This window comes from Psammomys obesus, unplaced genomic scaffold (genome assembly GCF_907164565.1).
Source record: "Psammomys obesus unplaced genomic scaffold, mPsaObe1.curated_primary_1811, whole genome shotgun sequence".
Classification (NCBI taxonomy): domain Eukaryota; kingdom Metazoa; phylum Chordata; class Mammalia; order Rodentia; family Muridae; genus Psammomys; species Psammomys obesus.
The window spans coordinates 25,681,070-25,705,516 of record NW_026593286.1 but is presented as its reverse complement, the minus strand read 5'-3'; the positions used below and the strand labels follow the sequence as shown (position 1 = coordinate 25,705,516).

The 24,447-nt window shown below is 38.2% G+C and overlaps 1 protein-coding gene across 6 annotated transcripts in view; it reads left to right on the top strand.

Annotated features, from left to right (window-relative positions):
- Window positions 1-24,447, top strand: part of Pikfyve (phosphoinositide kinase, FYVE-type zinc finger containing) — a 95,632-nt gene that overhangs the window by 22,599 nt on the left and 48,586 nt on the right. For 4 of the 6 annotated variants that reach the window (XM_055616667.1, XM_055616665.1, XM_055616668.1 and 1 more), the window contains 10 exons: window positions 2,609-2,747; window positions 3,877-4,034; window positions 8,699-8,810; window positions 9,818-9,965; window positions 10,475-10,642; window positions 18,087-18,146; window positions 20,317-20,446; window positions 20,826-21,006; window positions 21,598-21,672; window positions 24,217-24,324. In XM_055616667.1, the coding sequence (XP_055472642.1) occupies window positions 2,609-2,747; window positions 3,877-4,034; window positions 8,699-8,810; window positions 9,818-9,965; window positions 10,475-10,642; window positions 18,087-18,146; window positions 20,317-20,446; window positions 20,826-21,006; window positions 21,598-21,672; window positions 24,217-24,324 (1,279 nt within the window). Of the gene's footprint in view, window positions 1-1,625; window positions 1,653-2,608; window positions 2,748-3,876; window positions 4,035-8,698; window positions 8,811-9,817; window positions 9,966-10,474; window positions 10,654-18,086; window positions 18,147-20,316; window positions 20,447-20,825; window positions 21,007-21,597; window positions 21,673-24,216; window positions 24,325-24,447 lie in introns of those variants that run through there. The other 2 variants (XM_055616669.1, XM_055616670.1) reach the window with 2 other exon arrangements.

The window sequence follows — 24,447 nt, the reverse complement described above, 5'->3', positions numbered from 1 at the left end:
TATCTATCTATCTATCTATCTATCTATCTATCTATCTATCTATCTATTGTATGGCTCCATCCATTTGATCTAGTATTGTGTATTGAAAAAAAATCATTGTTGCTTTTTTTTTCCTCCCTTTGTTCCTCTGCCAGAGATCACTTGACTCTTATTTTTAAGGGTCTGTTCTTGAACTCTGTTGTGTTTTATTAGCACGTTTGTCTTTTCTTTTACCAGTGTTTTTTGATCTTGATAAATGCAGTTTTGTAAGTCTGGAACTTAAGTAGTGTCATTCTTTAACTTTTGTTTTTCTTCTTTAATATAGTAATGTGTTCACTGATGTTTTTAATTTTTTTTCTTATTTTTAATTGTTTTGCTGTCCTAATAATCTTTAGAGTCAGCATCTGCAATATAACTTGTTTTGATTTTGATCAAGATTGCTCCGAAGATGTTTTAAAGAACTCTCTTTAAAAGATATATTTATTTTACTTTATGTGTTTGGGTATTTTGTCTGCATTGCCCATGGAGACCAGAAGAAGGTGTCAGTACGGGTGCTGGGCTGGATTCATTATATGTTTGATTTTAAGTTTTGGTTGTTGTACATTCATAAGTTTTTTAGGACTCCACATTCAGTTATGTGATCCTATGTGAGATCATGACATGGTTGAAGAAGGTGGGACCTTTTCTAGGTTCATTTATCACATTTAATTGTCATATCTTTTGGTCTGTTCTCCTATGTAATAGTGCCTCTATATTCCTGATAGTAGATTTGTAAAGAGATAGCTAGTTTTTTAGTAGAATTCCCATTGGCCTGTGCTTGTCAGATAATTATTGGATTGGATTTAGGGTATAATTTTTTTCCTCCCTCCCTCCTTCCCTCCCTCCCTCCCTCCTTCCCTCCTTCCCTCCTTCCCTCCTTCTCTCCTTCTCCCCTCCCTCCCTTCCTCCTTCCTCCCTTCCTTCCTTCCTTCCTGGTAGGAATACTGTAAAGTTTTGTGTTCTTTTAGTTCTGTCCTACTAGAATGGATTTGGTTCCATTTATCTCATTGGTCACATTGATTTATTTTTTTGGTAAGATTATATCTTAAGTTTTTTTTGTTTTTTTTAAACTATAAAGTCAAGTTCCTCCTTTGTCATTTTTAAGAGATATGTGGGGGTTAATTTGAGGTTGCATTGTTTCAGTCAGTTTCAGCTGTTTCTGACTGTTACTATAAAAGGGTGGTATTTTTTCCTAATTCAGTCAGTTCTATAATTATTAGGTGATATTCTAATCTGTAAAATCTTTCTCTTGTTGGAGAATTAAATAAAGGAATTTAGAGGATGAAGTGCTCTAATTTATTATTCTTTTCTTAAAAAGGAGTCTGTCCTTTGTAATGAATACATTGAAGGATATAAAAGTAAAAGCCGGAGCCAGGCATGGTGGTGCACGCCTTTAATCCCAGCATTTGGGAGGCAGAGACAGACAGATTTCTGAGTTTGAGGCCAGCCTGGTCTACAGAGTGAGTTCCAGGACAGCCAGGGCAAACAGACACTCTGTCTTGAAAAACTAAAACAAAACAAGACAAAGCCCAAAAGTTTTACATTTATATATTTATTATTATTATTTGTAGGTGTGTATGCATGCACATGCCACTGCACACATGGAGATGAGAAGATAAGACTCATTTTACCACGTAGGTTCCAAGGTTTGAATTCCAGTCATTAGGTTTGGTGGCAAATACCCCTCCCTACCCACTGAGCAACTCTGCTGGCTCCTGGTTCTGGATTTTTTTCCCCCCTAACCTGCAAAATGGAGATGGTAATACCTATTCATAGAATGTGTGAGGATTAGATGAAGAAATGGATAGATTATTCCAGAAATGAGTTTTGTAGTGTCTAGTGAAGTTTCTTTTCATCCTTTCTATTGACACTGATGTTAGATTTCATTTTTTTTGTAGATAATAAATTTCCAATTAAATTAAAACTAAATAAAAGCTTGGTGTTATTGATAGTTTACTTATAAGTCATTTGATAGCTTTATATAGAGACAAAGTTAAGGATACATGTGAGTACTTACATAATGAGAGGAAACACATTTCCTATAACTCTTTTTTTTTTACTGATGAAATAAGCTTATAATAATATTTGAACACAGATTTTAAATACAGGCCTGCTAATGAGAAGGAAAAGAATTCTTTCTTGAGGGGTAACATTCTGCTTAGTCGGGTTCACAGTTAGTGTTTGTATCATCAGATTAATTGCAGGGTTTTCAACTGTACAACCGATTCTTAGTTCCTGGGCTAAATAAAAATAGGGGCAGGCTAGATTTGGCATTCATAACATACTTTTAAACCCAGATAATAAAAGTTATTTTTCTCAGTTAGAAAAACGAATTTCCAGTTTTTATTTTTACATGCAAAGTTTGTGTTTCTTTTGAAATACTACTAATATGCAAACTGTATAATTGTTTTTCTATGGTATTTAAAACTGTTCAGACTTTTTTTAGTCAAACAATATTTTCTGTTGTCCTTCCCTACTTTTTTCCAGTGGTAGTTCCTTTAGCAATAGCACATAAGCATGCAAGTATGATTCTTCCTTTATTCGCAGGTGAACTTAAAATTGTGATTTTACTTTTTGTTTTTATTTCTAGATCAGCCAGCATTACTAATCTGTTACTGGATCGGCCTGGCTCTCCTATGGCTCCTTCGCATGAGACATCTGTCAGTCCCCGGGCTAACCGGACCTGTGTTAGGACAGAGACTACTGAGGATGAACGCAAAATTCTTCTGGTACCAGTCCAGCATCTAACCTGGTGGTAGTTTTGAGTGTAAAGAATGCTGACTCTCTTCCCTCAAAGAAACATATACATAAGAGAGTCAGCTGGGCTTGGTATGCATTCCTGTAAAATACATTCCAAGAACAAGTTGAAGAAACTGCTGTCACAAAACTCTTCTCATGTTGGAGTTTTCTCAGAAATACTCTGAATTCTCACATGACTCCATTTTTTAAAAAAAGATTTATTTATTTATTATTTATACAGCATTCTGCCTGCATGTATGCCTACAGGCCAGAAGAGGACACTAGATCTCACTATAGATGGTTGTGAGCCACCATGTGGTTACTGGGAATTGAACTTAGGATGTTTGGAAGAACAGAGAGTACTCTCAATCTCTGAGCCATCTCTCCAGCTCCATGACTTTATTTTTGGACTGTGTTCTAACATCTACCCATACAAGTTTAGGTTTGAGTTTATAACTGAGGAACATTGTTGTAGGTTTTCTGGAGTAGGAAGTTATTCAACTAAGCCTTTTTTTTTTTTCTTTTTTTCTTTTTGAGTTTTCAAGACAAGGTTTCTCTGTCTGTAGCCGTGGCTGTCCTGGACTCACTTTGTAGACCAGGTTGGCCCTGAACTTGCAGAGATCCTCCCAGAGTATTGGGATTACAGGCATGTGCCATCATGCCCAGGTGACAAAGACCTTTTTTTTTTTAGAAACATTTACGTGACAGTTATGAATAGGGAGGATGCCTAGAATCTGGAGTGTAGGCAGTTGTAATTTATCTTAGATTAGTGTAATTGTTATCTTTGTCTACCTTGACTTGTCCCCAAAGAAGAATATAGGTTGCACTTAACTAAGAAACCAATAGTATGTGCCATTGACTAAAAAAAAAAAAAAAAGAAAGAAAGAAAAAGGAGCATTTGGGATATATTGTTTTGAAGAGAAAAAAAAATATGCTTAGAGTTAGTGAGTCAAATTCAAGCTGTTTCATGTATGTGCCATTTATATTTAACTTATCACAGTTAGCTACTGTGAAGAAATCCAAACAGGTTCCTTTAAGATCTCAGAACCATAGGAAATTGTCTGACAAGTATGCAGTATCCCTCTCGGTGGTTAATAGTTGCTTTTGATGTGATTGCAGGACAGTGTTCAGTTAAAGGATCTGTGGAAGAAAATCTGCCATCACACCAGTGGGATGGAATTTCAGGATCACCGTTATTGGTTGAGAACACATCCCAACTGCATTGTAGGAAAGGAATTAGTCAACTGGCTCATCAGAAACGGACACATTGCTACGAGGTATTTTAATTTTTAAATGTTTTAAAATTATTCATTAGTTTATGTTTATTGATATTAGTATGTATATTTGAATATGTAAGGGTAACATATTTGTGAGTTAAGGTGCTGTTTTAGTGATTTGATGGTTTGGGGGAACTAAACTAGCTCATTATTTTCATCTGGTGAGAATATTTGTTTGCAAAGAACCTGATTGAGAAAGGTGTCATCACCGTGTATTGTCCCTGAGGTGAGGTGAGCGGTGCAATCAAAGTGGCTCCCTCCCAAGAGCTGACAGAGCCCCTCCTTTCCTACCCAGGCTGTGCCACCATCATAGGAGCAGTCAAAATGGTGGCTCCTGGCGGAGCCTCACTGCCACCTCAGCATAGTGTCCATGGTGATGACACCTTTCCTGCCTCAGCCTACTGCCTTCATGGGAGCTGTTCACAGTGGCAACACTTCCTCTGCAGTCTCTGTCAGTTATTCATGCTATAGGAAAAGGCTTCCCCGCTGTAAACATTATATACTTAGTAAACTTTGTAAATCCTCAAGACAAAAGTGTCCAGGACCCTGCCTGAGGAGCTTCAACACCCCCCACCCACCCCCGGCCCCATGCAGTCATAACATCATTTTCAGTCTCTGTAGCTGTCACAAAAGTCATCTCCAGCCCCTCAATAGGATGAATCCAAGATTATGGTAATTTTAGGTGAAACATCTGATAAGCACTCACTAATCTCTGAGCAGGAGAACCCATCAATTCCTGAACAGGAAAGCCTACCAATCCCTGAGCTCACAAGCTCAGGGCTTGAATTCCCACCAGTCCCCATTCTGGAAAGCCTTTCCCTATTAAGCTCCACCCCCTAAGAAATCCTATATAAAGGCTGTGCCTGACCAGTTCCCTGCTGCTTTCTCTTGGAAACAGAGGCAGCCATTTCTGGATTCATCCCTCCAATAAAGCTCTTAATTTGAAGAGGTATTCCACTTGGTGTGACTCTTATTGGAAGAAGCCAAGAAGCAATGAAGAGAAGAAGTGGAGCAAGGCTGAGCCTCCTGAGCTCCTCAGCTCATCTGGGACTACCCTTCCCTGGAAGCTGCAATGCCTCTGCTGAGGAGGCTTCTCAGAGCTCTGTGGTTCCCGGGTTCCTTTGTCTCAGGATGCTCTTCCATTGGGATACCTTCTCCCCTCAGAACTATGTGCTTCCTGGGCTTCCAAGTCCTAGGATATCCTTCCATCTGAGCAGGAAGGACAACACCAGGCTGAGGCAGGAAAGGTGTCACCATGGACAGCTCACACTGAGGGGTTATCACCATGCTGACAGGAGCTGCCATTTTTACTGCTCCTGTGGTGGTAGTGCAGGCTGGGGAATGGGGTGTTGTTGTTATTATTGGTACTCAAATGAAAGGGTGTCCAGGAAGCTCACAACTCTGAGGGCTGGGAAGATATCCCAGCTCTGAGGTGGAACAAGTGGCATCCTGGGACAGGGGAGCCCAGGAGCCACACAGCTCTGAGAAGAGGCTTTCTTAGCAGAGATGTTGCAGCTCCCAGGGCAGGGGTATCCCAACCCCTGATTAGCTGAGGAACTTAGGGAGTCTTAAACCCAGCTTCTTCTTTGCTTCTTTCTTCCTTTTTTTTTGCTTCTTCCAATGAGTCACAGCAGGCAATAAATCTTGGAAGGACGAAACTAGGAGAGGAGGGACAAATCCAGGAGTGGCTTCCTCTGCTTCCAGGAGAAGGCAGCAGGGAACTGCACAGACGCAGCATTTACATAGGAGTTTTTAGGGGTGTGTGTGTGTGTGTGTGTGTGTGTGTGTGTGTGTGTGTGTGTGTGTTTGTGTGTGTGTGTTTATAGAGCTTTCTAGGGCAGGGATTTCCAGAGTGAGGATTGGTGGGATTTCAAGTCCTGAGCTTGAGGAGCTCGGATTGGTGGGTTTTCCTAGTTAGCGATTGGTCGGTTCTCCTGCTCAGGGATTGGTAGGTTTTTGTCCAGACTTTTTACCAAAAATTAGAGTAATCTGGGATGAGTCCTACTGAGGAGCTAGAGATGACAGTTACGGAGGTCTGGGGGAGGAGCTGGGCTGCTGGAGCTTCCTCAGACAGGGGTCTGGCCACTTTTCTGCCTAGAGAACTTACAAAGTTTATAAGGTTTATAAAACATACAAAGAATTCATGGCATGGAAGCCTTTCCCTGCACAGAGACTGAAGAGGAGTTGCTATTGTCGGTAGCTCCCATGAAGGTAGTGGGCTGCAGCAGGAAAGGATGTTCTTATTATGGACAGCTCCCATGGCAGCAGTAGCATTCTGAGGCAGGAAAGGTGTTGGCTCCCAAAGCAGTAGTCTGAGGCAGCGAAAGTCATCAGGGCAGCTTCTGATGAGGTGATGACAGGAGCCACCATTTTGTCTCCTGTTTCTATAGCCCCACGGTGGGAAGGAGGGACTGACATCCCTGAGGTGGGAATGAGGCTTGAAGTTTTAGTGGCCCTCTGCTCAAAAGCCAAACTGTGCTCTTGGGGTGGAGGGTATTGGCACAGCCAGTTGGGGGATGATAGTGGGCTACCACAGCTTGGGGGGAGGCAGCAGGCCACCACCACTTGGGTTGGGGTCAGCAGGATGGCTTGGGTGGTCTCTGTGGCTTGAGGTCCTCTATGTCTGCCATGGCCTGGGTGCCTAGCCTGGTTTAGGGAGCTAGCTCAGCTTTCTTCACTGTGGCGATGGAGGAAAGTGACAGCTCTGGGTACGCCTCTTAAAGCTTTTGTGGTGCGCTGCTCAGGGACTACAATCTGTCTTTCATCTACTCCTTCTTCTCTGTGAGCACCCATGTACACACAAACACACATAATGAAACATGCTGAAACATGCAGTAATTCTTCAAATGGATCTCTAGAAAAGCTGGATGGGAAAATGTAGCTAGAGTCTAAGGTCAAAGGATATTCTTGCCACTATTCTCTGATCTAGACACTAATCCGTATAGAGAATTAAGTCCATAACCCATGTCTGGAGGGACCTAGTCTGTCTCACAGATCACACATATATAAAACAAATCACAGACAAAATCTATTGTTTTTATGTTAGCTGCTTCTCTGTTGTGGTGATGTGCTATGTCCAAGGAAACTTACAGAAGAATTTATTTTGGCATAAGGTTACAGAGGGTTAGAGTACATATGATGGGTGTCTTATTTAGGGTTTCTATTGCTATGATAAAACACAATACATATATATATATATAATAACAGTTAATTAAAAAAGGGAGGCCGTGAATTTGAAAGAGAACAAGAAGGGGTATATGGGAGGGCTTAGAGGAGGACAGGGAAGGAATAAATGATTTAATTATATTATAATCTCAAAATATGAGATAAATGAAAACAAAACACAACACCATGACCAAAAGCAACTAGGTTAGGAAAGGGTTTCTTTTGGCTTGCAACTCTCATGTCACTCTCCATCACTGAGGAAAGTCAGTGCAGGAACACCAGCAAGAATGTGGAGGCTGGAACAGAAGCAGAAGCCTTGGAGGACTGCTGCTTACTGGCTTGCCCCCTAAGGCTTTCTCAGCCTGCTTTGTTACCCACCTGCTACCATTAGTCAAGGGGTAGGACCACCTGTAGTGTGCTGGGTCTTCCCATGTCAGTCATTAATCAAGATTAATTATTGAATTAATCTTGCTCCAGAGGCTTACCCACAGGCATTTTTCTAATTAAGGGTCTCTCTTCCCAAATGACTAGCTGTGTCAGGTTGACAAAACAAACAAACCAACCCTTAACAGGAAAGCAGCAGTGATAGCATGCCAACAGGCAGCAGGCATGGTGACAGGAACAGGATGCTCAGAGTGTACATCTTGAACCACAGGTTTCACTCTGTAAGTTAGCATCCATTACCATTCTTCCTCCAGCAAAGCTTCATTTCTTAACCCTTCCCAAGCACCACCACTAACTGGGAACCAAGTGTTCAAATGTGTGAGCATTTAAACATAAGGGAACATCCTCATTCAAACCACTACACCTTTCAAGCTAAGCTATTTCTTAGTTTCTGAAATTTGGTCAGATGAGCCTCCTCTCATGAGAAGGAACACGTATCTAAATAAGTGAAGAACTAAATAGCTGTTAACAACAGGAAACCTCTGAGTCCTGATTTAGCTGTATCTCTTTTTAGTTTTGTGTCTTTAGTCAAATTATTCAGTCTCTTTGATTCTTGGACCCTTTAGTTCCAGTGTACTGTAAATAAGCTGTAAATATTGAACAAAATAATGTTGGCTAAGTCCTTTATTAGTTTGTGAAATATCCCATACTATAATGTATCTATTTCATTCACCTCTTTTGTGTCCCTGTAACATTTGTGTTGTCTTTTTAATTGAGATTGTAGGAACCATGCCGTTCTCAGCCGTTTTTACTTTGTTAAGAATGAGTGTGAATGCATTGTGTTCTCCATGCATGTTTACTGAAATTGAAATTAGCTTGTTTTAAAAAGGGCTACCTAAAGGGCTGCCTTAACAGTAAGTTCTTCTTTGCTATGGTCCTAGAAGAGTTTAATTTGTTTCAAGTATTTCTTTTTTTTATTGCTTATCTAAAGAACATTTGACAGTTCCTTTTTGATTAGAAATGAAAAAAAAAAAAAAAGAGTTGTTTTTATCGTGTGCCTACACAATTACTCTGCATAACCTTTTGAAATTTAAATTTTCCTGGTCTTGATTTAGGGCACAAGCTATAGCAATTGGACAAGCAATGGTTGATGGACGTTGGTTGGATTGTGTCAGTCATCATGACCAACTTTTCAGGGACGAGTATGCACTGTATAGACCACTGCAGGTAATTTTGTAGTGATACTGATGATGAGAATTGTAGTAGCTGATTTTGAATTTGTGTAGTAATAAAAAGTAGTTGAATCACCTAAAGAATCTGTTTGTAATACTTAATGAGATTCAGAGCTAGCCAAGTACTCCCCCATCGAGTACCTGCTTTTAGGGTCTAATACTGTTAGTTTGGTGTGGCTTTGCTTAAACTTGGGTTTCTGGTGCTTAGTTACTTGTCACTTAATTTTAATGCTTTTCAGTTTTATTCTCTGTATTTTTAGAACTAAGAGGGAATAAAGAGTATATAATAAAATGATTGCAAAATATGACATTAGTTATTGAGATAAGTTTTGACCCTTGGTATACAAATGGTATACTAATGACCAAATGTTTAAATTTCTTTTTTTCTTTATTTTATGAGAATAGAAATTATTTATAGGTAAATTTCAAAAATAAGATATAATTCTTTAATTTTTGGCTTATGTAAAAGAATACATATATACACACACACACACACACACACACACTTATGAACATACATATACACACACATACACAGAAACACAAAACATGTTTACATGATGAGACTCTAAGATGGTTGAGGACTAAGATTTGTAAACTGAAACTGCATGCTCCATAATTAGAAACGACAAATAACCCCATAGAGTGGTATGGTATTACCTGTTAAAATTGAATTATTTTTCTGGGGGTTCTAGAGTTGCAAGGGTTAGACTACATTTTATACTATCTTCACCCAGAACTAAAAGATGAAGTAAAGTCCTGCCAAACACATATCAGAGAAATATTTATTCCTAAAATGCTACATAAGCTTCGTAGTTAGTGAGAATTATAATTTTAAGAGTATGGTTATCAGTCAGATATTGCTCTGCACCTCTTTTTATTATTTGGCTGCTTCTATGTAAATTAATTGAGTTGTTAAAGATAAAAACATAGGCCACAGCTTCTTTATTGTGTGGTAGTGTCACTGAGAGCCAATTGCTTGGTTTGCTTTGGTCCTTTCAGAGCACGGAATTTTCTGAAACACCCTCTCCAGATAGTGACTCGGTGAACTCTGTGGAAGGACACTCTGAGCCGTCTTGGTTTAAAGACATAAAATTTGATGATAGTGACACAGAGCAGATTGCTGAAGAAGGTGATGATAATTTAGCTAGTAAGTTTGACTTTCTAATTTTTTCATTTTTATGGCTTATTGCTATGTTGGTATTATAAAATACTTGTATTGTTTATGATTTATGGTTCCCATTTGATGAAAACATCTCATAGTAGTGATCCTTGTCCTAGATACAGTATATTCTTAAGAAACCAGCTTGTTAGTCAGCTGACATTTCTGGATGTTGCATTAGTTTTTAGTTTCCAGCAGCTTAAAAATAACTCTTCAGCTAATATTGCAGCAGGCAGCTTTCTTATCTCTTTACTGTGGTATCAGACTTTCTCTGTGCAGAACCTCCAATATAGTTCCTCATTTAAAATTTCATTTAAAATTTAACCTGCTTAAATTTTATTGTCTACCCAGAAGTACATGAAAATATTGTATCCATTTTGGTATTGCACATTGGGCTTGTATATTAAAAAATTTTTTTCCTTTCCTCCAATGCCCTGATAAAACCCCTTTTTACTCCCCTCTCCCTATATTTCTTTCCCCTTCCCAACACTTAAAAGATTCTGCCAGTCCTAGCAAGCGCACCTCAGTCAGCAGTTTCCAGTCCACAGTGGACAGTGACTCAGCCGCTTCCATCAGCCTGAACGTGGAGCTGGACAACGTGAACTTCCATATCAAGAAGCCCTCCAAGTACCCACATGTGCCCCCTCACCCTGCTGACCAAAAAGGTAGGAGGTAGTCACCAACTGGATTCCAAACAGGCTGAATTGCTGGGCCCTAGTGTCCCATTATAGCCTGTCTTCTGGCTTCCTCTGACCCTAAGGCTGAGGGATTTGGAGTTGGTTTTGTTCCACCCTTTATCACCGCCCTCCTCCCCCAGACTCCAGACTCCTCTCCACACCTTTTTTGGTTGATTCTTTTTATTTCTTATTTTCTCCCTTCACACTACCATGCCCAGTTTAAAGTGTATAGTCTTTAAAAAGAACTATATCTGACTGCTCTTCCCATAATGTGCAACTTCCAAGGTGGCAATTCTTTGCATATGTAACATGGACGTTCTGCTCTATTCTTTTGTCTTTTCTTTGTTTAACATCACAAAGATTCCTTTGCCTGTGCTATTCTGCAGCAATGGTTTATTTAACACTGCTTAGATGCTTGAACTTAGGTTGGGGAAAATTTTTCCTTTTTGTACATTACATTTATTTTAAAATTTTCTTTTTTAGTAAAAAAGGAATTATTTTGTAATTTTAGTTGTCTTATTTGATGCTTTAGTTTGTGAATTCAAAAGTGCTAATAGTCCTATTAAAAAAACTCAAAAAAGATGATGTGAAAGGAAAGATAGAGCAAACCATTTCTGACAAGTAACATGATGGCATGGATGGATTGCTCCTTTTTAAAAGTGGAGGGTGAGCTATGTATTACTAGATGCAATTAGAAGCTAATTTAAAGTCTCATCCCAGTGTACCACTTTTTAAAAGAAAATAAAATCAGTAATCAGTTACGGGAGTTCATTATAATAATAACCACAACGTCTTTATTATAGATAAAGCGCTTAATTTTATGGTTTTACCCAGAGTTTGAATTCTAAACTTTTAACTCTCTAAAACTAATTGCTTCTGAAATGCTTGCCTAATTCTTTGCTACTCTTTACTTTAAACCTAAAAATAATATAAAGGATATTTAGAGTTTAGAGGTTTATTTTATAACTTGGAACATTTACATTGCCTCAATAAATTTCTCATAATTTTTTAATAGAAATTATTATGAAGATGTGATAAAATATCAATCAAGGTAATTGTGATAATAAAAAGTGCTCCTTATTTAAAAAATAAGGTATTGAGAGACAGTGAAAAAAGGAGATTTGACTGCCAGTGAATAGAAAATCCACATGATGATGGGATCTTCAGTGTAGAAGTTTGAAACATGATGGGGAACATCTGGATGAGTGTGAAGGGCCGTGAGGCAGATCTGACCCTGTGGGGATCCACTGTACACTGCAGTTCCGTGAGATTAGGCTTTTACCGAGATTGTAGGTCAGCAGTAGCGTGTGTCGCGGCAGGACAGCTGCCTCTGAGCACAAGGCCATGGTAGCAGTTCCACTGTGCTGGGCGCAGAGTGTGCAGCGCACTTGCTCTTTGCTGATGAGTTTATCTCTTGGGGTGTTAGGGATTTTGTGAACATTTTTGGAAAAGGTAATGTTTCATCATAGACTTCATACTGGCAAAGGATGGACTGCTGAGCTGGCCACATTTACTGTGGGAAATCTAGCTCAGAATGTCATTGAGAAAGAGAACTGGCAGCCTCAAATGTGACATTTTTTACAGCCAACCTCAGTGTAACTTCCTGGAAAATAAAAGGAGAAGTGCCTGCATTTGAAAAGCATATTCATTTTGGAAACTCTGGCTTTAAATCTTTAAAAATAAATTGTGCAAGTTGTGAGCAGCAACTGTCATGTGATGATAAATCTAAAAGAAGGACACATACTCATTAAGAAAAATGACAGGATCGCAAAAATCCACATTGTACTGAAGGTTGGAAGAAAGGTCAAGGATACCTGAGAACAGAGTCCAGTTGTCACTGACAGAAAAAATAAATCAGCCAAATTATCAGAGAAGTAGAGTTATTTCTCTGTCAAAATTAATCATATCAGGAAAGATACATAGATAAGGGGGGGAAGTGAAGTCCAAGAGAATAACGAAACAGAGTGCATGGTTAGTCTAAATGACCCTGGCCAGATGTAGGCAGACTGTATGACAGCTTGTTAAAAGAAGTATCTGTGACATAAAGCTAGAATCTGCTGTCTTTAAAGGATCGGGCATATTAGGAGTCTAGATTACTGTATTGCTAGATGGTATGACATTTTTTCTTTTCTCTATTTATTATATACATTGGTGTTTTGCCTGAATGTCTCTGTGTCTGAGGGTGTTAGAACTTCTGGAACTTATGTTACATAGACAGTTAATGATCTATCATGTATTTGGTGGGAATTGAACCTGGGTCTTTTGGAAGAGCAACTGGTGCTTTTTAACCCCTGAGCCATCTCTCCAGGGCCCCCAATCCCCTTTTGGTTTTTAGAGACAAGGTTTACTTGTGTAGCCTTGACTGTCCTGGAACTCACTCTGTAGACCAGGGTGGCATCGAACTCACAGAGATCTGCCTGCCTCTGCCTCCTGAGTGCTGGGATTAAAAGCGTGTTCCACCACCACCTGGCTCTTCACTTAATTTTAAGTGTACCTGGAGCTTACTTATTTGCTTAGACAGCAGGCCTCAGGGAATCCTATTTCTAGTTCCTCAATGTTTGGATAACAGGCGTGTGCTGCTGAATTCAGCCTTTTACATAAGTTCTTGGGGTCTGGACTCAGGTTCTCATGCTCCTATGGCAAACACTCTGTTATCTCCTCATTGAACAGAGCAAATGTTTGTTCAGTATTTTATAAACATGGTTTATGTGTATTGGTGCTCTGTCTGCATGAATATATGTATACCGTGTGTTGCCTGGTGGTTGTGAATCACCATCTAGGTGTTGAGAATTGAACTCAGTTTTTTTGGAAGAGTATTTCGTGCTCTTAACTACTGAGCCAACTCTTTCCCGGTCCAGTACTTTTTATATGTATGTAGTAATGTTGAAAATACTGAGTTTCATTGTGATTGTAATATTTTCATATATGTATGTAACACACCTTGATTGATTGTATTTCTAAAAGTAGTTCTAAGAAAATATAGGTTATGGGCCAGTGAGCTAGCTCAGTGGGTAAAGGCATTTGCTGTAAAGCCTGAGGACTCAAGTTCAATCCCTGGGCCCCACAAAGTAGAAGGATATAATCACTTTCCTCAAATTGTTCTCTGATCTATAGATATGCACTATGGCAAGTACACACACATACACAAATGTAATACAAAAACTTTATAAAGTATTGAATTATATTGGGGCAGGGTATGATACTTTTTTGGGTCCACGTTTTTGTTTTTCAATCTACATGTCTTTAAAATCTAGAAGGAATGGCTCGCATATTGAATAGCAGAATTCAATATGAGTTTGAAGTATTTTATTTTATTTTTTTAATTCTTTATTAATTACACTTTATTCACTTTGTATCCCCCCTGTGGTTCCCTCCCTCCTCCAGTCCCAATCCCTCCCTTCCTCCACCCTCTGCATGCATGCCCCTCCCCAAGTCCACTGATAGGGGAGGTCTTCTTTTCCTTCCCGATCCTAGTCAATTAGGTCTCATCAGGAGTGGCTGCCTTGTCCTCTTCTGTGGCCTGGTAAGGCTGCTTTCCCCTCAGGGAGAGGTAACTTAAAGAACAGGCCAATCAGTTCATGTCAGAGACAGTCCCTGTTCCTATTACAATGGAACCCACTTGGATACTGAACTGCCATGGGCTACATCTGTGCAGGGGTCTTAGGTTATCTCCATGCATAGTCCTTGGTTGGAGTATCAGTCTCAGGAAAGACCCCTGGGCTCAGAATTTTTGGTTCTGTTGCTCTCCTTAAGTAATCCAATTAAAAAATGGAGTACAGAGCTAAACAGAGAATTCTCTGTAGAGGAATATCGAATGGCAGAGAAACACTTAAAGAAATGTTCAACGTCCTTAGTCATAAGGGAAATGCAAATCAAAACAACCCTAAGATTTCACCTTACAGCCATCAGAATGGCTAAGATCAAAAATTCAAATGACAACACATGCTGGAGAGGTTGTGGAGAAAGGGGAACGAACCCTCCTCCACTGCTGGTGGGAGTGTAAACTTGTACAACCACTCTGGAAAGCAATCTGGCGCTTCCTCAGACAACTAGGAATAGCGCTTCCTCAAGATCCAGCTATACTACTCCTAGTCATATACCAAAAAGAGGCTCAAGTACACAATAAGGACATTTGCTCAACCGTGTTTGTAGCAGCTTTATTTGTAATAGCCAGAAGCTGGAAACAGCCCAGATGCCCGTTAGTGGAGGAATGGATACAGAAATTGAAGTATTTTATTAAGCGATAGACTAACTCTAAGATGAAATTCAGTATATTTAACATAAAACAACATACTTAGACATAATATGCTTTCTATGATTGCTCTGGAGAAAGCCACTTCAGTGGTTTATGTGATAAGGACCAAAGTTTTATATGCTGTACATCAAATGACCAGGATTGGTTTATTTAGTAAATGGAAATGAAAAGAGATGATTATAAGTTTTTATTATCTGAAGATTCATTCATGTGACAAAAGTTCCCTTCCTTCCTGTCCTAATAAAATGTGTTTCATTGACAGCAACACAATGGCCTGTGTTGTGGTCTAATGTTAAGTTTTGGGATTCGTTCTGATGGATGAATAGAACTGCTTTGGCAAGATCCTTTGATAGCTGAAAACAATGTTATATTAAGACTAAGGGGAGTTGGAGTATTTAAAATGGAGACATGAAGGCTTAATGTCATTCCCCTAAGGTAGCTGAAGCATGTCTGAAAGTAAAGATGTATATTTTTTATGTGGAAAATCAGGTTCAATAGTCAGGAGTAGTGAGCTTTGCCACTTTTCTTTCGAGGTGTTCAGGCTGTGTCTGAGTGTTTACCTGTCAATGTTATGGGTACAGATCTGGTCAGAGATTAGGTAGATTTAATGTCTTAATGGTCTACTTTTATCTCCACATGTGTGAAATGAAAATGTAGGTATATAATTTAAACATGAGAGTGATCCTTTATCTTATTCAGTGAGACTATTAGGGAAGAGGGTATACCACCAGAAAGATGATAAGTACTAGACAGAACTGGCCGGTTGTTTGCAACCTCGGTAGTCTTAGTTTGTAGTTTGAGGATTTACGAGCCTCTAATACCTGAACTTGCCTTCACAATTCCCGCTTTCTAGCCTTTGATACTGATGAGAAGTAGTTTGTATTATGAAGTTGAAATATGATGAAATATTTTGCTGTAGTTAAATTGAACACAGACTGCTAATAAGTAAAGATTGCCGGAATAACTCAGACTTAATGTGAAAGAGTGGAATTCTTCTGCCCATGCAAACAGGAATGTCTGGCTTTATCCTTCCACTGTCATGAAGGCCAGTCCTTATTAGTTCGTTTCTTGTGGACTGTCCTTTATTTCTTATGGCTGAAGAAATTTGGATTTTTAAAACTATTGAAATATCTATACTTAAGAAAAATTGTTCTTGCTTTTTATCTTATGCAACAAAGTCTCAAAAGCTTATAAAACTTAACTGTGCTTTCTGGTTTGGTAATTCTTCACTTTTTTGAATATTTGTACTATTGAAAGTTATTTTGTGTTGCAAGCAGGATTCTGAACTGTTTTTAGAAATTAGTAACTAGACCTTGAGATACAGGTGAAAGCCATGGGTCTATAAGCCCTTTGAGTGGATTTCCCATGGATAGAAAACATCGGATTGAGGAACAAATTAAATATCCCATGGAGAAACACTGGATCAGCCCTAGAATGTGTGATATTGTGTAGGACATTTGCCTGGTTCTTTCAAAATTCATTATCATGAAAAGAAAGGAGATCTGTTCTAGGTGAAAAGAGAATGAGGAGGCATGTCGAGCAAATTCCATGTATGACTTGGAGGGATTCAATTTTCAGGAATATGTCCTTGAAAGATGCTGTGCAAATAGATAAATTTGAATATGGATCAGTTCTATGATTCTTACAGGACTGTCTGTTTTCCTAATTATTTAAATGATAGGGTGCTTTAGATAATAGTGCCCTTGTTTTAAAGTGATGCCTGCTGATAGGCTACTTGCAAAGTGTTGTGTGTAACTTGAAATAATTGGGATAACATTTAAAATTTATTTATTTACATGTATGTGTGTGTATGTTTGTGAGTATGGCGTCAGGTGCTGTGGAACTGGAATTATAGACAGTTGTGAGCCATCATGTGTGTGCTAGGCATCAAACTCACTCAGGTCCCCTGGAAGAGCAGCAGATGCTCTTAACCTCTGAACCACTTCTCTGGCTTCAGGGTAACTTTAAAAGCTTGTACAGGCATATAGATAAAACAGATATGACAAGTTTCCAACAATCTTTGAATCTAGGTGGACAGTATGCAGGACGTTTTGTGGATTTAAATTTTTCCATAATATGAGGGGAAAACGGTAATTCCTGGAATTTGATATCTCAGTTTTAGGATGAGAATTAGGGCTTTTGAAGAACAGTGTAATAATTGAATTAACAGGATTTGCCATTGCTTATTTCTCCCAGAAATAAAGTATAGAAAGAAAGTATTTATGTTGCCTACATACCTGGGTGTATTATATGGTGTACTTCAGTTCTCTAAGTAAAAAAATACTTTCTCTGCTTCCTGGCTGGAAGGATGACTATACTGGCTTGAAAATGAATGTGGAAAAGTTTTGTGAGAATATTCACATTAGTAGAAAAAACCCTGCTGAACTCTGTTTAGAGGAAAGTTCACTTATAGAATTTCAATTTTCAAAAATATTTTAAATGCTTTGAAAGCATTCAGATTGTATTCATCAGTTTCTTATTACAGAGATTTGGTAGTAAGCTAGAAGCTTTTAAAAAGCAGAAACTATGATTTTTAAACCTTAACAACAAAAATTCCTTGAATTATACCTTTATTGTCTGCCATATGAATTTATTTTATTGCATATATTCTGAAGCTTAAAAGTCTTGTACTGTTTTTAAGGTGGCTTTTATAAAGTACTTTGTATGTAAATAGTCATTATTTGTTAAATAATGCAGTAATACTTGAGGAAAATGGTACAGTATTTTAAGGCTTATCATGCTGATCATTGAAGACCTTTGCTTTTTTTTTTGTTTTGTTTTTAAGTAGTAAGAGAGAGTTTATTCTGGAGCTATTTTGAGTGACCATGTCCTAGGAACATAGATGTAGGTTCTCACAGTTTGAATGTTTCAGTGTGGAAGCAGTTTCAAAAATTAGTTCTGTTTTGGTAACTAAATGTCATTTGGGAAAATATCTGTTAAAAATGTCCGACATTTGAACCAATGGTTCTGTTGTCATTTAAATCTCCTGAAAATAGTTTAATATGAAATTTATAGAACAATTTGTAAAGAGACATTTTGGTGAAAATGTTTAAGTTTGCTGAATGGTAATGTGTTTTATAGGATTAACACAGCCTTGTATGTGTGCGTGTTTACTGCATAATTATGCTGGCATATGGTCACATATCTTTCCTTCCTCTTTCTCTTCCTGGTTTGCAGAGTATTTGGTTTCTGACACTGGAGGACAGCAGCTCTCAATAAGTGATGCCTTCATCAAAGGTAATCTAAAAACAACTGTACTTGAAGTGATGGTGTGCATGAGGTCTTAGCACATGGATTGACAGAAAGTGCTGACTGTATTTGATTATTTTGGTATCATAGGAACATGATTTTTCAATGTGTAGAATGACTTTGGAGTATGTTGGAAGTGAAGAGTATAAACTTGGTTTGAGAGGAGACTTTTAAAGTCAGAGTGACTGTTTAATTATTTTTGAATAGTTTGTGTTGTATTCTTTTGAAGACATTATATTAATAGTAAATGTTGATATACGTATTGTCAAGGATTGCCTCTTTGTCAGAGAGCTCATCGCTTGAACTTGATGTTTGGGAAGAGAAGTAGGGAAAAGAGAATAAAGCACTTAATCCACTGATGAGTTTCATTCTTCATTACTAAAGAAGAGTAGATGAACAAAAACCTCTCCTACCTTTAACGTTACTGTGAAGAAAAGATAAAGGGAAAGAAGGATCCTTACCTGGTCTTCTTAGTTCCTGGAGTTTCAGAAAAAGAGGAGGTGGGGCAAGTTGGAATAGTGGAGGCCAGTGGCAGCTTGGCAGGCCTAACATCTGGTTCATTTAGAAGTTTATAGACTGGCTGGTCATGTAATTGAAAAGTGTCAGTCTTGTGCCTCATGTACCCATGACACATACTTTATATAAATTGGTTTGCTTTAAAAGAGGAAGTACTAGAATTTCCTATCTCTTTCTCCCTGTTTGTTCAGTCATATTATTCAGTGATTATTTAATGAGCACCTGTTTTGTAAAACATTATTATCTATCTAATTTTTTGTTGTCTATTTTACCCCTTTAAAAATTACTGTTTGTATTTTTGTAGGTCATGTGTGTGTGTGTGCATGTGTTTATGTGCATGTGAGTGCAGGCACCAGCAGAGACACCAAAGGTGTTGGCCTGATGTGGGAGTTGGGAACTGAACTCCATCTTCTGGAAGAACAGCAAATGCTCTTAACTTATGAATCATCTCTCCAGCTCCCAAAGCAATGTAAACCAGGCTGGCCTCAAGTCCATAGAGCTATACTGCAGCCTTTGCCTCCTGAGTGCTGAGATTAAGGGTGTACACTACCACACCCAGTCATTTCACCCTTTTTAAAAATGTAAGGACTTTTCAGAGTCTTACGTAAGCGATTTATATAATGTTTTATTTAATATAATTTCTTTATGGTTTTGTTTTTTAGTCTATTTTGTTAAACATTTTGTTTTAAGGCCTATGTTGTAAAGTACAGTGGAGGATTTGTGAAGAATCTTTATACTGTCATCTGGGGCTAGGGATGTCCATTTGAGTTACTCTCTTGGGAGTTCAGGGCCCACGTGACTCTGTTGTACTGTTATCATTCAGATTTCAGTTGAATGTGGTTTTCAGTTTATGATTTTATGTGGAAAATCTGCATTCTTAGTAACTGTAAAACAGTGGCTCTCAACCTGTGAGTCACAACCCCTTTGTGGATCAAGTGGCTCTTTTACAGCGTTACTTAAGAAAGCACAGATGTTTATATTGTGATTCATAACAGTAACAAAATACAGTTATGAAGTAGTGACACAAATAACTTAATAGTTGGGGCCACCACAACACGAAGGACTGTAGTAAAGGGTTGCAGTGTTAGGAGGGTTGAAAATTACTGCTTTAAAACAAAGAGAATAGCCAGAAGATGGTGGTACACTCCTTTAATCCCAGTACATACAGAGGCAGAGGCAGGTGAGTCTCTGTGAGTTGGAGGCCAGCCTGGTTTAGAGTGAGTTCTAGGACAGCCAGGGCTACACAGAGAAACCCAGACAAACAGGATGCAGAATTACCATTCTGTTTGTGTTTCAGAATTCATGTTGACACTCTTGGTGCAAGAGTCCCTGTAACTTTGGTTAAGTTGCTTTTAGTAACTGTGCTCAGATTTTGCCTGATGCCAGTTGTTGCTGGGTCTTGCATGTGCTAGAGAAATGCTGTACCTCAAGCCCTGCTTCTGCATTTTAGTGTGTTGACGTATGTATATATGTATGATTGCATATTTTTTTATGTATTTTAATTGTATATTGATTACAGGTCTTTGCCATTTTTTGGCAATAATTTATACTGGCCAACTTCAGAGATTTTTTATTTTCTAAATCTATGAGCTGATGATGTAAAACATGAGAATAAATTACTAACTTCTTATTTTATGTTTAGAGTCCTTATTCAATCGACGAGTAGAGGAAAAATCCAAAGAGCTGCCTTTCACTCCTCTGGGCTGGCATCATAACAACCTGGAGCTCTTGCGGGAGGAGAATGAGGAGAAGCAAGCCATGGAAAGGCTGCTGTAAGGCACTAGACCTTAAATTTTCACCTATAGTTTTTGTAATTTTCAGTGACTTGGGCATATGCCTAATTCCTTTTCCTTATAAAGTGAAAAATACTAATTTAAAATATATTCTGACTTCTGATGAAATATCTTATAAAACAGAGTTCCCAATTTATGTGTTAAAATTTTAATTTAGCAGTTTGAAGGTTTTTTATTAGTTTGAAGATATTCCCAGCTTTCATTTTTGTACAGAATCATTATGGTGAAGATATATTGAAAGAATAAAATTGAATGGAAGATCTTATGTGTGAGCCATAATTGGAATGTTTTTTCTTGTAGAGTGCCTCTTGTGTTTTTAGTATTAACTGTGTAAACTTGCTTTCATAACATTTTGTAGTTCAGCTAATCATAACCACATGATGGCACTACTCCAGCAGTTGCTTCATAATGAATCATTGTCATCATCTTGGAGGGACATCATTGTGTCACTCGTCTGCCAGGTTGTTCAGACAGTCCGACCTGATGTCAAGCACCAGGATGATGACATGGATATCCGTCAGTTTGTCCACATCAAGAAGGTGAGCTTTGCTAATGTTTGCTGATGCTAGGAACTGATTAGGCAGGCCTAATAGTCATTTATCAGGTGATCTGAAAGGAGCTGTTGCCATGTCAGTGATACAAACAGAGCTCTTGGTAGCCCTCATAGGAAGTGAGAGGTGCGTGGAAGGAGTGAGTTGGGTGTGTGGTGAGGACCAAAATAAACAGTTTCTTCCTTTCTTAATGTTTCTTCTTGGTATGCTATTTATGAGAAGGTCTGTTCTCAGAGGTTACTGTCACTGTCATGAGGGAAAGAGTGGGTAAGTGCTTTAATTAGATAATACTAACTTTCGAATGTATGTTTTATCTATAATATTTAATGTTAAAAATAGTGCCACAGACATCAGCTCATTTAGTCAATGAGTAGAGTAGCATATGTGATCTTAAGAGAGTAGAGGGTAGGAAAACAGTCATGATGAGATAGATAATCATGAGATGAAATGAACTATATATCTTCTTACCCTTTATTTAACTATGTTATAGTTCAAAGATGTAAAGGCATAATAAATAATAGCCATCTGATGAAGTTTGAGGGTATATCACTGATTTTTCTTGTTTTCTTGTTTTATTAGATCCCAGGTGGAAAGAAATTTGATTCCATGGTTGTCAATGGCTTTGTTTGTACCAAAAACATTGCACATAAAAAGGTAATGAGTTTCAGTTCAGCAGTGAAATTTAGTAGACCATGGCTTTTTGTTAAGCTCACAAGTTGGGACTTCTTAATTATGCAAGAAAAGAAGATGTTGAAGGGTACCTAGCCATGTGTTTCATAGAGGTGAAAGTTTGGAGGTTCCAGGAATATCTCCCAGAGCTGATGATGGATTGGAATTTGAATAATGGAAGCTCATAAGATAGAAGAAGGAAGGTGAGAGGATGGTTTCCAGATAAGTAGAGGGCAAGGATACTGGTATCCTGTCTCCCTAGATCTTGCCTCCAGGCAGGGTTTTTCTGAAAGACTGTTCATTCAGGTGTTTAGTTTTCTACAACTGGTCCTACTGCAGAATTGTCTTTATTTTATGCTTCTCACCCATTCTGCCTCTACCCTCAGCTCTAAAGCCTCTTGAGTATGAGCACAAAGACAGGAAGTTAGGTTAGATATTGAATGTTAGGGAATCTTGAGTTTTGAAAGTGTAAATGTTGGACTGTCAGTTGGCTTTGAAGGAAGCAGGCAAGGTCTCTGTTCTCACCAAGGGTTCGAACTTCTGAGGGCTTTTAATTCTCAAAGTATAGCATATATCAGGATTTGCTGGGCACCTTCTTAAATATGTGGATCCCCAAACTTCTTAGACCAGCACATCAGTAGGTTTAAGGGAATAGGAAAGGGTAGATGAGTGAGGGGAGGATCCTATTACATTTAAAGTAGGCACTATGGATATTTCAGTGTCATCTGTTGGTCATCACAGTAGAGTAAATTTTTATTGATTAATTTTCTGTGGGTGTTTTGCTTGCACACATGTCTGTGTGCCACGTGTATGTCTGATGCCATGGAGGTCAGAAGAGGGCATTGGATCTCCTGGAACTAGATTTGCAGATGGTTGTGAGCTGCCATGGGTGCTGGGAATTATACACCCAGAGCTCTTAACTGCTGAGCCGTCTTATCAGCACCCTGCTCTTCACATTTTGAGAAACTATGATACCAATCTCACATCTTGCTCTACTTCACAATCATCAAGGAAACTAGGGATACCTTGGCCTTATCACAGGAGACATTGGTTTTATTGCTGGAAAAGTTGAGACAGCCATAAAGTAGATAAAGTAGATGCTTGAACTGTAGTTCTGTTTTCACTATTTATAAGTATAGATGAGCAGTTGCCCTTGAGTTGTTGCGGGTTATTGGTTCCAGAGTCTCAAGGGAATGCTGAGATCTGGGATGTTCAAGTGCAAGTGTTTGCCTATAATCTGTTGAGTTCTTTCCTACATGGCTACTACAGTGTAAATGTATAAATAGTTTTTAAGCTGTACTGTTTGGGTCATAATAAATTATAATGATAAAAGTTAATTTGTGCATGATTAGGACACAGATTTTTTTTCCTCCATCTTGTGGATATTTTCTATCTGCAGTAGGTGAAACCCAGGATGTGAAAATCATGGGTATGGAGGGCTGACTATAAGACATTTAACTTTTAAAAAATTGTTAATGATCAGTTATAAATACTATGCTGGAATTCAATATTATTTCTTAGACATGGTCCAAAAATTATTGGGTATTTACATATACTATCTTGTAAATCAGGAGATTACCCTTTTAAGGTACACTATCAAACCAAAATAAGTAATGTTTATTGAATTAAGAGTAAGTGTGTTAGTCAGGTGGTAGCACACGCCTTTAATCCCAGCACACAGGAGGCAGAGGCAGGTGGATCTCAGTGAGTTGGAGGCCAGCCTGGTATACAGGCTAAGTTCCAGGATAGCCAGGGCTATGTAAAGAAACTGTATCTCAAACAAACAAAAGACTAGATGTGTTGTGTCCTTTTAGGAGTTGAAGAAAATCATGTGTAGGAGAGGAAGAAATATAGCCATGAATTATTGGTTTGCCTCACTAATCATATTTAGATGTATTCTCTAATATTAGAGCCCTAAGTATATTTCCTCAGTTACTTACTGTCCTTAGAACTGTTTGCCAGTTTGGGCTGTGTGAGTTTGGTCAAACTGAAACCTTGATGGTAGGACCCAGGCTATTCTACCGTGGCTTTACTTGGATGGTAGGAGTGTTGACACAAATTTCTTCTTTTGAAAAGAATTTAAAGTTTTCTCTTTTAACTTGACATTATCTAGTTGGGCTTGCCAATTTAAGATTATTGGGGAATTTACTCTGTTAGAATAATGTTCAAGTACCATTAATTTTTTCCTTCGTTTTCTACTTTTGAAATTTAGAAAGACTGAAATATATTTTCAAAGTTGCTTGTCTGGAGTGTGTGAATAGTCTGTGTATAATACTCACCGCCACCTAGAGCATGTTATTTGTTTTTACAGCATGAGAAATTAAAAACAAAAACATAATGAGTTGTATAGAGGGATAAGTAAGAAAAAATTGTTTTTGAAGAACTTGCTTTGAAAAAAAAAAAAGAGAATAACCCAAAAGTAATAGAGTTTGATAATAGTAGGAATTATGAGCAATATGAATTTAAAATTATGACATAGGTCTATAAAGTGCAAAACTTTAACAAACTTTATTATTATTATTTTTTTAGATGAATTCTTGTATTAAAAACCCCAAAATCCTTCTGTTGAAGTGTTCCATTGAGTATCTATATAGAGAAGAAACTAAGTTTACTTGCATTGATCCTATTGTGCTTCAGGTAAGAATTTCTGGAAGAAATCATTTGATGGCATGGATGCTTCCCTGTGTGCTGCTTGCTACTTCTTAATTAAAAAAAAAAACAAACAACAAAACTTGTTACATGTAAGTTAATAAGTTTGTG